Source organism: Lepidochelys olivacea, assembly GCF_965140295.1.
Source record: "Lepidochelys olivacea isolate rLepOli2 genome assembly, chromosome: 1".
In the NCBI taxonomy this organism is placed as follows: domain Eukaryota; kingdom Metazoa; phylum Chordata; order Testudines; family Cheloniidae; genus Lepidochelys; species Lepidochelys olivacea.
Window position 1 is genome coordinate 238,326,102 of NC_140411.1, and position 13,962 is coordinate 238,340,063.

The following is a 13,962-nucleotide window of genomic DNA, read 5'->3' on the forward strand; positions in this document are numbered from 1 at the left end:
CAGGATCTGGATCTGATTTATCTTGTGTAGAACTTTATGGATGTTTGCCCTTAATATGTTTCAAAAATGTACAAGGACCAGCCAGAAAAAAAAAAAAAAGACAAACTGATATCATGCGTATAGTTCAACTCCAATAAAGTTGAATTCTTCTAACAAAGGTAACATTTGCTCTTCTCATATTCAGATATTCTCTAGGATTACCAAAAGGATAAAGGAAGCCTAACTAGAGGAGAGAAGCAGAAAGACTCAGAATACGTTACATTAATGATGAACTACATTTGAATGTACACTCAAGAGAGCAAACAAGCCCTTTCTGATTATTAATGCAGATGGTTACATGAGAGGATCGGAAAGATTTCATTTCCTCAGGCATATTGAAAGAAACAAGAAAAAAATGACGCACCGATCGAGCCAAACTTTGCTGATAGCTGGTGTCTTTCTGTAGACGAAGCTGAATGGAGGTGGTTGCCTTGCGAAGACTCTCATGACTGCCCAAAGCATGATCACTGCAATTTGGAAGGTGGTAGGGAAGGAGGGGGAGAAAGAACAAACAAAATCATCATTACTCCCCAGCTCCTATTTTTCTCCCACACACTTTCCACCAGGCTCCAGCAACTCATGCTAAGCATCCAAAACATTGTTGTATTACACAAATACAGTGTATTGGATCTATAAAGGATTGTGAGGTTTTGACCATGACTTGTTTTTAAGAGCTGGATGGAAAAAGATTAATAGAATCATCAGTAGGGTTGAAGCTCTGATTTAAAACATGCAAGTTCTGTAAAGGAATGACAATGAAGAAAGATGGAAATAAAAAGATCTTTCCACACTCAAAGCCATACTTTCTCTTTAGAGCCTGTTTGTACTTAAACCTCAAATTACTATGGATTATATTCAAAGCACCTAGGACATAACGTATTATTATTATTTATTTATAATAGTGCCTAGAAGCCCTAGTAATGGATCAGGATCCCATTGTGCTAGGCACTGTACAAATAGAATTAAAAATGGCTCCTACCCCAAGATGTTTACAATCTAGGACAACAGATGGTAACAGACAGTAAAGGGGGTTATGAGGAAAAAAATGAGACCATATTAGCCAGCATCATAGACAGCAGATAATTTGTATTATTTCTATATCTTGATACATAGCTAAATAGAACATCCTGGATGAAAAAAGTGTAGCTGTATTTAGTTGGTATTTAGAGGCTGGGTGGAACAGATAATCTATATTTGCAAATCGACGTAAATGAGCATGGGGCCTGATTCTCAAGTTCCAGAGCTCAAATTGTGCAGTGGACAAGGAGAAGGCAAAAGTGCTTATAAGTCAGTTTTTGATCTCCTCTAATCATAGGGCCACCCGGGGGCCCAAGCAGCCACAGGGCTATTCTACCTTACATCAACTGGAATGGTTCACTAGGGACTGGTCTGTCCAGATTGCAGAGTACTCTGGCTTCACCTAGAGTGCTCCAATAATATTCATACTAGCAGGGGAATTCCCTTGTCATGAGAATCGCCAACCCCCCTGTGCTTCTTTAGAGCAGCTTTCAGTCCTTTTAGCACTGTTGGATCAATGCAAAGGAGACTTCCCCGGGGCTGAGGGTCTGGCCTGGTATTTCTAATTTTATGTGGAAGTTAACATTGTTCCATTGGCTAGCATTTTTAAAAAAAATCAGGTGAAATAATGCACCACTAATTCTCAGTTAAAAGCCAGAACATTTGTTCAAATTGAAAAACTTTAGGGTTTAATGGCATTGATTTTCTGCCATGACAGATTTATTATTGGAACACGTTCACATGCACCATCAGCTACATCTCCAGTGCATGTTCTGACAGGTTCATGTTGCCTCATTCAGGCTCCTGGACATGAGAGCAAGAAGGATTGATCCATATTTATATTGCTTTTCAGCATGGCAAGTTGTTCCAGAGCTCCCTGGACAGGGGTGAAAGTACCTTAAAGAACTTATCAGTACTCTGGAGTCCTGATGAGGGGGCGGGGCCTCAACCAGAAGAGGTGGGGCCTTTAAATCCCCAGGCACTTTAAATCAGGATTTAAAGGGCCTGGGGCTAGGGCTGTGGGAGCAGCAGCTAGGAGCCCCGGGCCCTTTAAATCACCCCGAGCTCCCAGCTGCAGAGGCAACTGAGAGCCCTGGGGTTTGGGGGTGATTTAAAGGCGGCTATTTAAAGGGCCTGGGACCACCACTACCGTCCCAGCCCTTTAACTTGCCACCAGAGCCCTGGTGCCGCTACCCCAGGGCTCTGGCAACAAGGCTCCAGGGACAATTTAAAGGGCCCGGGCTGGATTAACTTTTTGTGAGCCTGACGCCAAACATACTTGAGAGCCCTTCTGGGGAAAGAAGAGGTCAGGGGCAAGAGCACAGTGGGGCGTGGTGGTGGTGGGGGGGGGAAGGATTGGTCCCCAGCTGGAGCGAGGCAGGGGCTGGGACAAGATGAGCACAGTGACGCATGGGGGGAGAATTAGTCCCTGCTGACTGGAGCAAGGCAGGGGCTGGGGGCAAAAACACAGTGGGGCAGGAGCTAGGGTTGGTCTTTGGAGCAAGGGAGGAACTGGGGGTAAACTGCAAGGGCAGCAGGGCTGGGGAGGGGGTAAACAGGATCTCCCACACACACACCCCTGCCCACATAGAGCGGGTACCTATCTTCTCCCTGGTTCTAGCCCATTCTCTTTGTCTCTCTCTGCACCAAGCTGAGGGTGGAGGTGCACTGAGAACAGGGCTGGGGATGCAGGGTCTGGGAGGGTGTTAGGGTGCAGGAGCAGGCTGGGGGCTGGGGTGCAGGGTCTGTCCAGGAGCTAGAATAAGGGAGGAGGCTCAGGGTTGGGGCAGGAGGTTGGGGTGTGGAGCCCTTACCCAGGGCAGCTCCCATTCGGTGCAAGGGGTGCAGGTGGGTATGTGGGGTGGGGGAGGGTGCAGGAGCTCCCGTTTGGTGCTCAGGGTGGGGGTGGGGATGTGTGTGGGGGGGTGCAGGAGTCAGGGCAGAGGGCTGGGGGTGTGGGCTGGGGTCGCTCCCAGCTCCCTGCCCTGAGCGGCTCATGGCAGGGGGCTAAAGGGGGTATGCCCTGATTCCACCCCCTTCCCCAAGGCCCTGCCCCCACCTCTTTTCTGCTTCCTCATGCCAGCAAACAGCTGATCGGCAGCAGGGAGAGAAAGTGAGAGGGGGCGGGGGAACGCAGCACACTGGGGGAAGAGGCAGGGGAGGGGGGAGCTGGGCTGCCAGCAGAGCCTGCCCTGCAGCAGCAGGACAGAGCCCCGGGAGAAGGCAACACCAAGCTTCTGCCCCCATAGGAGAGAGCGTGGGGGGTGGAGAAAAGCGGCCAGGGCCCCTTCCGAGCGTGGGGCCTTTAAATAGCTGCTGGAGCCCCACCGCCGCTACCCCAGGGCTCCGGCAGCGGGGCTCTGGTGGAAATTTAAAGGGCCCGGGGCTCCAGCCGCTGCTGGGAGCCCCAGGCCCTATGAATTGCCGCCTGGGGAAGCCAGTCCACCCCAGTACAGCGCACTGGCTCTTGCCGTTATGCCATACGAGGGCGTACTGGCTTCCTTGCACCTCTGTCCCTGGTCCAAGTAGGAGAAACAGGTTTGTAGTGCACATCACAACTTCTGGAGTGCCCTCTCATGCCTGGACAGACCATTACAGAGGACTTTGCCTCTTGTCTGCCCCTGGTGGCCACTTCCTTGGCTGCGATGGTTAGTCCCTGCCCATCATCTTCTCCCCACTCCCGCTCTGGATTTTCTGTGGCTTGGCCCTCCAGCTAAGTCATATAACAATTCACTCCCCATCCAAAATAACAAAAAGTCCAACTTAAATTCTAAATCAAACATCTAAATCAAACATCTAAATCACTAGTTCTCCTGCCCCTCTCAAACTTCACTGCTTCCTGGCCCCTGCAGAGCTTCTCTCATCTTACTTCTTCCCAGCAGGATTCTCCTATTGCTTCCTTTCACCGTGGACTTCAGCAGCTTACTTCTGGAGATCCTCCTGCCCCTATCTCAGGCCTCCCCAACAGGAGTTTACTCTATTCCTTGTGGGTCTCTTTCTCTTGTTGCAGGCCCTAACTCCAAGCTTTCCTACCCAGGAGGTACCCTAATCCTAGTGAGTACCTCAGCCTCTTCCCAGAGGGGCACTCCCCTTCTTCTTCCCTCCAAACTCTTCCCCCTTCTGCTGAGTTCCCAGCTCTGTTTAAGGAGTGCTCTGCCTGTTTCACCACCACAGCTGGGGTTAGTCTTTCTAATTCAGCCCCTATTACACACAGCTGGGGTCACTAATTAGCCCTATGTTGTCAGCTCATCAGTGAGGCTAAGGAGTAGCTGCTAAACCATGAACAAGGCTAAGCCTAGCTTGCCTCAAAAGGCCAGCCAGTCCATGACAAGGTTCTTTTCTGGTCCTTTTCTGGCTCTATGAACCTATGACAGAAATAGGGGCTTATAGAATGTGCACGTAGCAGACTAGGAACTATTGCGTCTCACATCGGGGTGTCTAACAGGAAAAAAAAGGTTAATTTTAAATCATTAACTAGCACAGCACATGGCTGTCAGATAATTACAAAGGATTCAAAGTTCTGGGGATTTCTGACTTCTATGAGCAAATGCTCTACACCTATCCCACAGTGTAATTAGGAAAAACACAAGCTCCCCATTTTGAAGGTACAAAAGGCAAAATTGCAGAAGTGGCATTTTGTGACAGACACATTGAAGGTCACAGAAGGAGAAACCTATTTCCATCTGATGAAATAAATACCTAGGGCAAGGTCCTTTGACAGTGCTTCTGTACATTTGCAAGATTTCTTAATGTTAAAGGCATACAGTACAGATTTAGAAGTAAGAAAAAGTTAGAGTGCAAAAGCACTAGCTACCACATTGAAATAAAAAAATATCTGTACTGCTGTCATCAGCCCCCCACCACCCAGTCTCTTTACTGCCTCCCTCTCTCTTTCTACACAGTGTTCAAATTCCTCATCCTCACCATTGGGGATCTGCATGGCTGTACCTGCTTCTACATCTCTCCTGTCACTTCCCATCAAGCTCTGATGCTCTGCCCATAGGCTCTGACTCTGTGGGTGCTCCGGGGCTGGAGCACCCATGGGGAAAAATTGGTGGGTGCTCTGCACCCACCTGCAGCTCCCCGCCCCAGCTCACCTCTGCTCCGCCTCCCTCCTTGAGTGCGCTACGCCCCTGCTTCTCCCCCTAGCTCCCAGCGCTTGCGACCACGAAACAGCTGGGGGAGTGGTGGGGCCAGCATGGGGATTTGGGGAAGGAGTCCAATGGGGCAGGGAGGGGCGGAGTTGGGGCAGGGACTTTGGGGAAGGAGTTGGAATGGGGGCAGTGCAGGGGCAGGAGGGGATGGGGCAGGAGTGGAGTCGGGGCGGGGTCAGGCATCCACCAGTGCCGGGAAAAGTTGGCGCCTATGGCTCTGCCCATGCGTCTTGCCTCACTGCTCCCTTGCCACCATCTACTCTTGTCTTCATTATCCCTTTACCAACCCCAAGTCTGTAATGACAGTCCTTTTCCTATAGGCCGCTTTTCACCATTGATTTCTGCACCTCCCCTCTTGCCTTACCCTCACGCTATATTACAACTAGTGGAGCAATCGGGAAATTATACGTAACATATTTATGAATCTTAAATCTCTTGACCATGTTCCTATAATTTTCTAGTTTTCCTTTCTGCAAATATTAGTGTGAGTGGACTTTGTTTTGCACAAATGTTTGGAGAAGAGCCTTTTATTCATGCAGATAGTGGGGCATGAATGAGTAGATGGAGCAGGTTAACGACTTTTGAGGAAAACATAATCCAGTCAGAAATCTAGGTCATAAGAAAAAACAGATGGAGCGGTCCATAAAATAGATGTAGTAGTATTCAGCTCCTATTTGTCACAAGTTTATCATGGACTGACAGACTCTATCAATGGCCCAATCCTGGAGCAGTATAAAAGGGCTGCAGCACCCCACAAAACCTGGCCCTCTTTGCATCTGTTACCCCACTATAAAATGGACATAAAAATTAAACAGTCATTTTAAAGGGGTGTCATGTGGATTAGTTAGTATTTTTACAGTGCTTTCAACGATATAAGAAGCACAACATTATTATAAACATGACACATTCTGGAAAATTCCCTTTCGCCTTATTTGTATTACAAATACCTACAGTACAATACAATACCACTTACAGACTTCAGCTGGGATTGTGCTAGGCATTGTATAAACATATAATGAGACACAGCCCAAGCCCTTAACAGCTTACAGTCTAAACAGGCAAGACAGAGACAGAGAGGAAAGAGAGTCACAAACAAGTGAAGTGACTTGCCCAAGGTGACAGAGCAGGTCAATGGCTGCCAGAAATAGACTCCAGGTCTCCTGACTCCCAATTCAGTGTCCCCAGCAACACCATTAATTTCCAACCATATAAAATTCTTTCTGCGTTACTTCTGAATCCTTAGGCAGGCTCTTAAATTTTATTAAAAAACACCTCACTGGAGCAGCATCACGTATGAGAAGGTTAATTTGCAGTGACAAGAGAAAATGGAGGCTTATTTTTATGGAGAACATATTCACCCCAAAATGCAGGCTTCTAATGATCCCAGTCTACACAAATATACCTCTGTCCTTTCTATAATTAATAGTTTAAACTTCACTTGAAGGAAAAACCAGTTTCTATTCAGGCCTTGATTCTCAAAGACTGGAATTAATAAGGAAAAAAAAAAGTGTCACCAGTAAGGTCACAAGCAAGCGTGAGAGTGTAAATTGTAGACTGGAGATGCTCATTTCTAGTCTACATTTCTGTTTACTGTGACTGCTGAATTTAGGCGCAAGATAATTACACAAAAATACACTACAGGAGAATGAAGAGGGAATTCAGCAATATACTAAAGGCAAACTAAAACCCTCCTTCCTGCCTTCAAACAACAGGAAACTTTAAACTTTATAAAAACTGCTGGACTGTGTTCATTTGCTGGCTGTGTGCTGGACTATGTTCATTTGCTTGTTGTGCACTGCAATCAGTTCTTCTTACTAACAACAGCCAGATCAATAAACAAAATGAAACAAAAATAAACTAACATCTTTTTATATAGCAATATGGTATGTTTTACTAGGCACTTTGGAATGCTCTGAGCAAGTGGCCTGTAGCTCTAGAGGCAAAAAGTTTGCAAGGAAGATTGATTCATTACTGGCACATAACAAGAGCTTCTTTGGGTTTGCTGCTAGCAGTGGGAGTCATAAATTATTCAACACAAGCTGCTTAACCCCCAATATAATTTATTTTTATATGGCATCTTTCATAAAGGACATCATAAAACCACTTTGCTGATGCATCCATTCACAAGCTAAAAAGGAAAAAAGCAAAGGACAGTCTGAAGGGAAGATTTAAACAAATAGCATAATACAGGTGGTTTGGACAGGGAAGATCTTCAGCTAGCAGAGATGGACAGGGCAAGAAATAAAAAGATAGAAACAAAGAAGAGGTCAGGTTTGATAGAATGAATTGAACAGGTAGCTAGGAGACTTATGGTATATCTACAGGTGAGCTGATCGGCAAGTCCATCGGCACTCACCATTTTTTTCCCCGGGGGTGCTCCAGCCCCAGAGCACCCACACCTAGATATATAGAAACACATTAAGATCATAGAAGAGGAAATTGCAGTACATCAAGATGGGCTGAGGGAAAGACATAACTAAAGATGAGAGAAGAGGCAGGGACAAACTAAGGATTAATCCTAACAATGCTTTAGAGATGGTGCAAGACAAATTTGTTGGCAAGAGAAATGTAAAAAGGAAAAAAAATGGAATAGCCTGTGACAACTCACAATTTCTGACCTAGGGAGATCTAAGGTAAAGACCAGAAATGGAGCATGGTTCCAACTCAGAATTTCACCAATTACCTATGGGATGAAGCAAAATCCTCAGTATAAAATTCCCTGAACTTTTGGGGATGTTTGAAATCCAGGTTTCCACTGTGGTTCATAAGAAAAAGCCAAGGGGAACATCAGAAGATAATGGACACACACAAAGGAGGGGGGAATAATAAATTGTTACATCTTAATTTACTTGGCAATGCCATGTGTCATGCTATTCCTAGCTAACACACTAGTATGTATTCTCTCTTTTCCCCAAACACTTCCATTCACTTAAAGCTAATTGATTCCATCATCAAGTATTTCAGATTCTGCTACAGGGGGAATTAACTGCTCTATAATACAGTTCAGTCTGATAACAAATGGAAGCCTCTTATAGAACTTCATGATGCCATCTGGCTCACTAACACCATGGTGTAAGGCAAGTGCATTATATGAACTCTTTTGTGGTTTGGCTTTATGTTCAGGTTCTTCTGAACTATAATGACAAAGAAACAGCAGCACACAATTCTTGTTACTGCTACAAGGTTTCCGTGATGACTATGTTAATGAGGTCAACTGACAACCCTCTGACACCACCTAGTATAGAAAACTCAAACAAGACTCCACATCACAATTCACCCAGGAATTTAAGTGCATTGTCAAATCCTTCCTCAAACAACTCCAAGAGAAACTCTACAACCTCATTCTCCCATGAACCCACTCAGGGACCTTCTACTTGCTTCCCAAGAAACACAAACAAGGGAACCCAGGTAGACTTATCATATCTGGCCTTGGAACTCTTACTGAAGGAATACCAGGACTCATAAGAACCATCCTTAAAAGGCCACATCCCACACAAAGAGCTTGCTTCCTCCAGGACACAACTGACATCCTGCAGAAACTCAGCAACTTTAACAATGCCCCTCAGAATACCATCCATTTCACCTCCCTATTCACCAACATTCCTCACAATGATGGCATAGCTATCCACCTCAAATATCTACAAGACAACACTCAGATACCCACCCCAAACATCCTTTTCACGTCCTCACCCATAGCTATTTTACATTCAACAACAAGCAAACACTTTGCTCAAACCATGGGAACAGTCACGAGTACTAAGATGGCTTCCCAACATGCCAACCTCTTCACAGGCCACATCAAGGAAGAATTTTTGGATGAGGGCACCACAAAATATATATATATATATATATATATATATATATACCCAAGATACATCAATGATATTTTCAGCCTCTGGTCAGATGACCTAAACACCCTTATATCTTTCCACCACTACTTCAACAACCACCACCACCCATCAATCAAACTTTCTCTAGGACACTTCTGTGCCAGCATCAAATTTCCAGACATCAGCTTCATCAAAGGAATGCTATAGACAACTGTATCCAAGAAACCCACAGATCACCACACCTACCTTCACAGGTCCAGTAACCACCCCAAACACACAAAGAAATCTGTTATCTACAGCCAGGCACTCAGATATCACAGAGTATGCTCCAAGAGGAAAATCCAGGATATACACCTTAGCATACTTAAAACCTCCTTCACCAAACTAGGACACTCCACCAGAGAAGTAGATAGCATGATTGAATGGGCCACCCAAATAAGAACATAAGAATGGCCATACTGGGTCAGACCAAAGGTCCATCCAGACCAGTATCCTGTCTACCGACAGTGGCCAATGCCAGGTGCCCCAGAGGGAATGAACCTAACAGGTAATGATCTAGTGATCTCTCTCCTGCCATCCATCTCCACCCTCTGACAAACAGAGGCTAGGGACACCGTTCCTTACCCATCCTGGCTAATAGCCATTCATGAACTTAACCTCCATGAATTTATCCAGTTCTCTTTTAAACCCCGTTATAGTCCTAGCCTTCACAACCTCCTCAGGCAAGGAGTTCCACAGGTTGACTGTGCGCTGAATGAAGAAGAACTTCCTTTTATTTAAAACTGCTGCCCATTAATTTCATTTGGTGGCCCCTAGTTCTTATATTATGGGAACATAACTTTTCCTTATTCACTTTCTCCACACCACTCATTTATTTTATATACCTCTATCATATCCCTCCTTAGTCTCCTCTTTTCCAAGCTGAAAAGTCCTAGCCTCTTTAATCTCTCCTCATATGGGACCCATTCCAAACCCCTAATCATTTTAGTTGCCCTTCTCTGAACCTTTTCCAATGCCAGTATATCTTTTTTGAGATGAGACCACCACATCTGTACACAGTATTCAAGATGTGGGCATACCGTAGATTTATATAAGGGCAATAAGATATTCTCTAACCCTTTTTTAATGATTCCGAACATCCCGTTTGCTTTTTTGACTACCGCTGCACACTGCATGGACGTCTTCAGAGAACTATCCACAATGACTCCAAGATCTCTTTCCTGATTAGTTGTAGCTAAATTAGCCCCCCCCCATCATATTGTATGTATAGTTGGGGTTATTTTTTCCAATATGCATTACTTTACATTTATCCACATTAAATTTCATTTGATATTTCACTTAGGTTTGTGAGATCTTTTTGAAGTTCTTCAGTCTGCTTTGGTCTTAACTATCTTGAGCAGTTTAGTATCCTCTGCAAACTTCGCCACCTCACCATTTACCCCTTTCTCCAGATCATTTATGAATAAGTTGAATAGGATTGGTCCTAGGACTGACCCTTGGGGAACACCACAAGTTCAACCTCTCCATTCTGAAAATTGACCATTCATTCCTACCCTTTGTTCCCTGTCTTTTAACCATTTCTCAATCCATGAAAGAATCTTCCCTCTTATCCCATGACAACTTAATTTACATAAGAGCCTTTGGTGAGGGACCTTGTCAAAGGTTTTCTGGAAATCTAAGTACACTATGTCCACTGGATCCCCCTTGTCCACATGTTTGTTGACCCCTTTGAAGAACTCTAATAGATTAGTAAGACATGATCTCCCTTTACAGAAACCATGTTGACTTTTGGCCAACAGTTTATGTTCTTCTATGTGTCTGACAATTTTATTCTTTACTATTGTTTCAACTAATTTGCTCGGAACTGATGTTACACTTACCAGTCTGTAATTGCCGGGATCACCTCTAGAGCCCTTTTAAAATATTGGCGTTACATTAGCTATCTTTCAGTCATTGGGTACAGAAGCGGATTTAAAGGACAGGTTACAAACCATAGTTAATAGTTCCACAATTTCACATTTGAGTTCTTTCAGAACTCTTGGGTGAATGCCATCTGGTCCCCGTGACTTGACACTGTTAAGTTTCTCAATTAATTCAAAAACCTTCAATCTGTGACAATTCCTCAGATTTGTCACCTACAAAACATGGCTTGAGAGAAATACCTTGAGAGATCTTGTTTCAATACAGGAAAAAACCCCTCCAATCACATACTCCTATTTGTCACTTGATACCCCATATGGGTTGCAGTGTAGGGTGGCATCAAACAATTACTACTCGTACTTTGCGGGAACCACTTTCTGAAATAAATCTTTCCTGCTCTTTCCCCCTCCCCCCCCCCCTTTCTGGTCTTCAAAAATCTTACCAAGTTCATCATCAGAATCAAGCTCCCCATGGACCAGGACACATCAAAGTAGCACTAGACTCTGCCATAACAATAGCTGCTAACCCTGCAAGCATATCTCCACTGCTATAATGTTCAATACCCCCCACAACACACCTTTCAAGATCCATGGATCCTACACATGCCTATCAACACAAGGTGTACCTCATCCAGTGCACTAAATGCCCCAATAACAACTATGTGAGTGAAATGAGACAATTACTACACTCTCGAATGAACTCGCACAGAAAAATAAAGACAAAAAAACAACACCTACCACCTGCACAAGACCTTCAAAAGACAGACATGGGAGCTTAAATTCACAACTTTGGTAGACCCTAAAAAGCATGATCTTAATAAAGATACTCTATTTATAGCTTATTACACAATCTGTAGCCCACTAAACCCCCTCTTCCCTTTTCTTCTTTTCTTTTTGTGTAGATCAGTTAATGGGCCACTTGAATGGTCTCTTAAGAGTATGTGTTAACTACTTTTGCCATACAATCTGCTCTGCCTTGTATTTAGCTGTGACACTTTAAGTACCTTTCCCAGACCTGAAGAAGAGTTCTGTGCAGCTCAGTGGTTTTCAACCTGTGGTTCATGGATCCCTGGGGGTCGGCAGACTATGTCTAAGATTTACAAAGGGGTCCGTTTCTCCACTCAAAATCTTTTAGGGATCCACAAATGAAAAAAAAAAAAAAGGTTGAAAACCACTGGTGTAGCTCAACAGCTTGCTTCTTTCACAAACAGAAGTTGGTCCAATAAAAGATATTCCCTGACGCACTTTGTTTCTCCAATATCCTGGGACTAACACAGCTACAGAGAGCACTGCAAACATGATTTGGAGAGCTTATTCTGGAATTTAGCACTGACGTATTCCAAGAAGAATTTTGCATGAGCACTTCTGATTTTACATCTATATTAACAACAAGGGAGTGGGGAAAGAGCAGCTCACATTCATAGACATCTCAGATACAGGGCCAAATTGATCCTTCAAGTAATCCTTCAGGCTTCACATTAAGTTGCCCTGGGGATGAGTTTGGCCTAGGGTTTCAAGATCTCTTTTAGAGTACGCTGAGGATGATCAGGAAGAGGCAGGAAAAAGGGGAAGATGAAAGCACAGCATAGCATAGAATTACAACAGTTGAGGCCAGAACTGCAGCTCAATGCCTTTTGCACTACACTGAAGGAGCAAAGCAAGCAGCTGAGAACATTATTGACCTTGTTTTGCTGCTAATGAGACATGCAGAGATTCTGCAAGTGCAGGAATTTAGCAGTTCCCTATTGATGAGTTCTTCCAAAAGTGAAAATAAACTGTTCAGAACGTACTGTACACTGTACTGAGACACAGTGAGCTCATCCTAAGTACAATTACTTGTTATTTTTTCGTTAGCAATTAGTTTGAAATGAGAAAGAGCTTTTTCCCCCCCTTCTAAACAAACCCAGTCTCTCTTATGCAACAGTGTGATCAAGTAATGGAGGTAAGGTGCTTGAATTGCCTGTCATTTGTTCCAGTTTTACACCAGCGTAACAATACTGTCTTGTTTATGCAGGTGTAAGCACTTGGAGAATCACGCACAGTGAGGTCTAAATGACCAAACCCTACACCCTGAGTTGCAAAATATAATTCATCACAGACATGTGAAATCAGTTACTAGTGAGGGAGAAACCTATAAAAAGTTACAACTAGTACATGTGTATATCATCATCCAACTTCAAGTAGTTTCTAAGTTCAAAAGTTCCTGGCTAATGATACCCAGAAAGGCCTCTTTCTGCCATGTATGTTCTCTCTTCACAACCGGACATTCAGCGACAACTGGGTGTCTTCACTTTCTCTACACTGATGGAAAGAAACGCTGTCCCAGTAGGCAACGTTTCATAATCATACTTCCCCATGTATTAAGTGGTGTACATCTTTGAAGAGCTGCACAAACATTAATTAACTCATCCTCATAACTCATCCCTGCAGTAAGAAGTTGGCAATGTTATCCCCATTTTATGGATGGAGAAACAGACAGCTCAGCCCAATGCAACCTTGGCATTAGAAAAAAAAGAGATGCTGATGAAGAAACTGAGGCAGACAGGGAGATGAAATAACTTGTACAAGGCCACGGGGGGAGTAAATAGAAGAGCTGAGATTCAAGTTCAGGAGTACTAGCTCCCTGTCTCATGCTTATTTCTCTAGACCACATTCCCTTCTCAGTACCCTACAGTATAAGCACAATTTGAGATAGGCATGAACCAAACTCCATGGTTCAATACCTTCCGAGGCTCGAGGAAGGTGGGATCTAAGATTAGTGATGTGACCATTGCTTTTGCATCTTTCCCTTTGGATCTGTTTTGTTTACAAATGTAGTACATCAGTATTCAGGTGCATAGCTTAAATGATCGAATACGTAATCAATACCATCTCTTAATGAGATACTTACTTTTGCAAAAATTCATCACACCCATAAACACTTAGAAAACACTCTTCCTGGGCTGGATATTGATTTGTACAATGGAGAATCTCTACAATTAAGTTGCGGACAATACAGCTAGC

General features: G+C 44.1%; 1 protein-coding gene across 1 annotated transcript in view; it reads right to left on the reverse strand.

Moving 5' to 3' along the window:
• Positions 1-13,962, reverse strand: part of PIK3C2G (phosphatidylinositol-4-phosphate 3-kinase catalytic subunit type 2 gamma) — a gene marked incomplete at its 5' end in the record, with an annotated part of 290,505 nt that overhangs the window by 263,855 nt on the left and 12,688 nt on the right. The window contains 2 exons of the mRNA XM_084630371.1: positions 404-506; positions 13,850-13,961. Of these exons, the coding sequence (XP_084486497.1) occupies positions 404-506; positions 13,850-13,961 (215 nt within the window). The remainder of the gene's footprint in view (positions 1-403; positions 507-13,849; position 13,962) is intronic.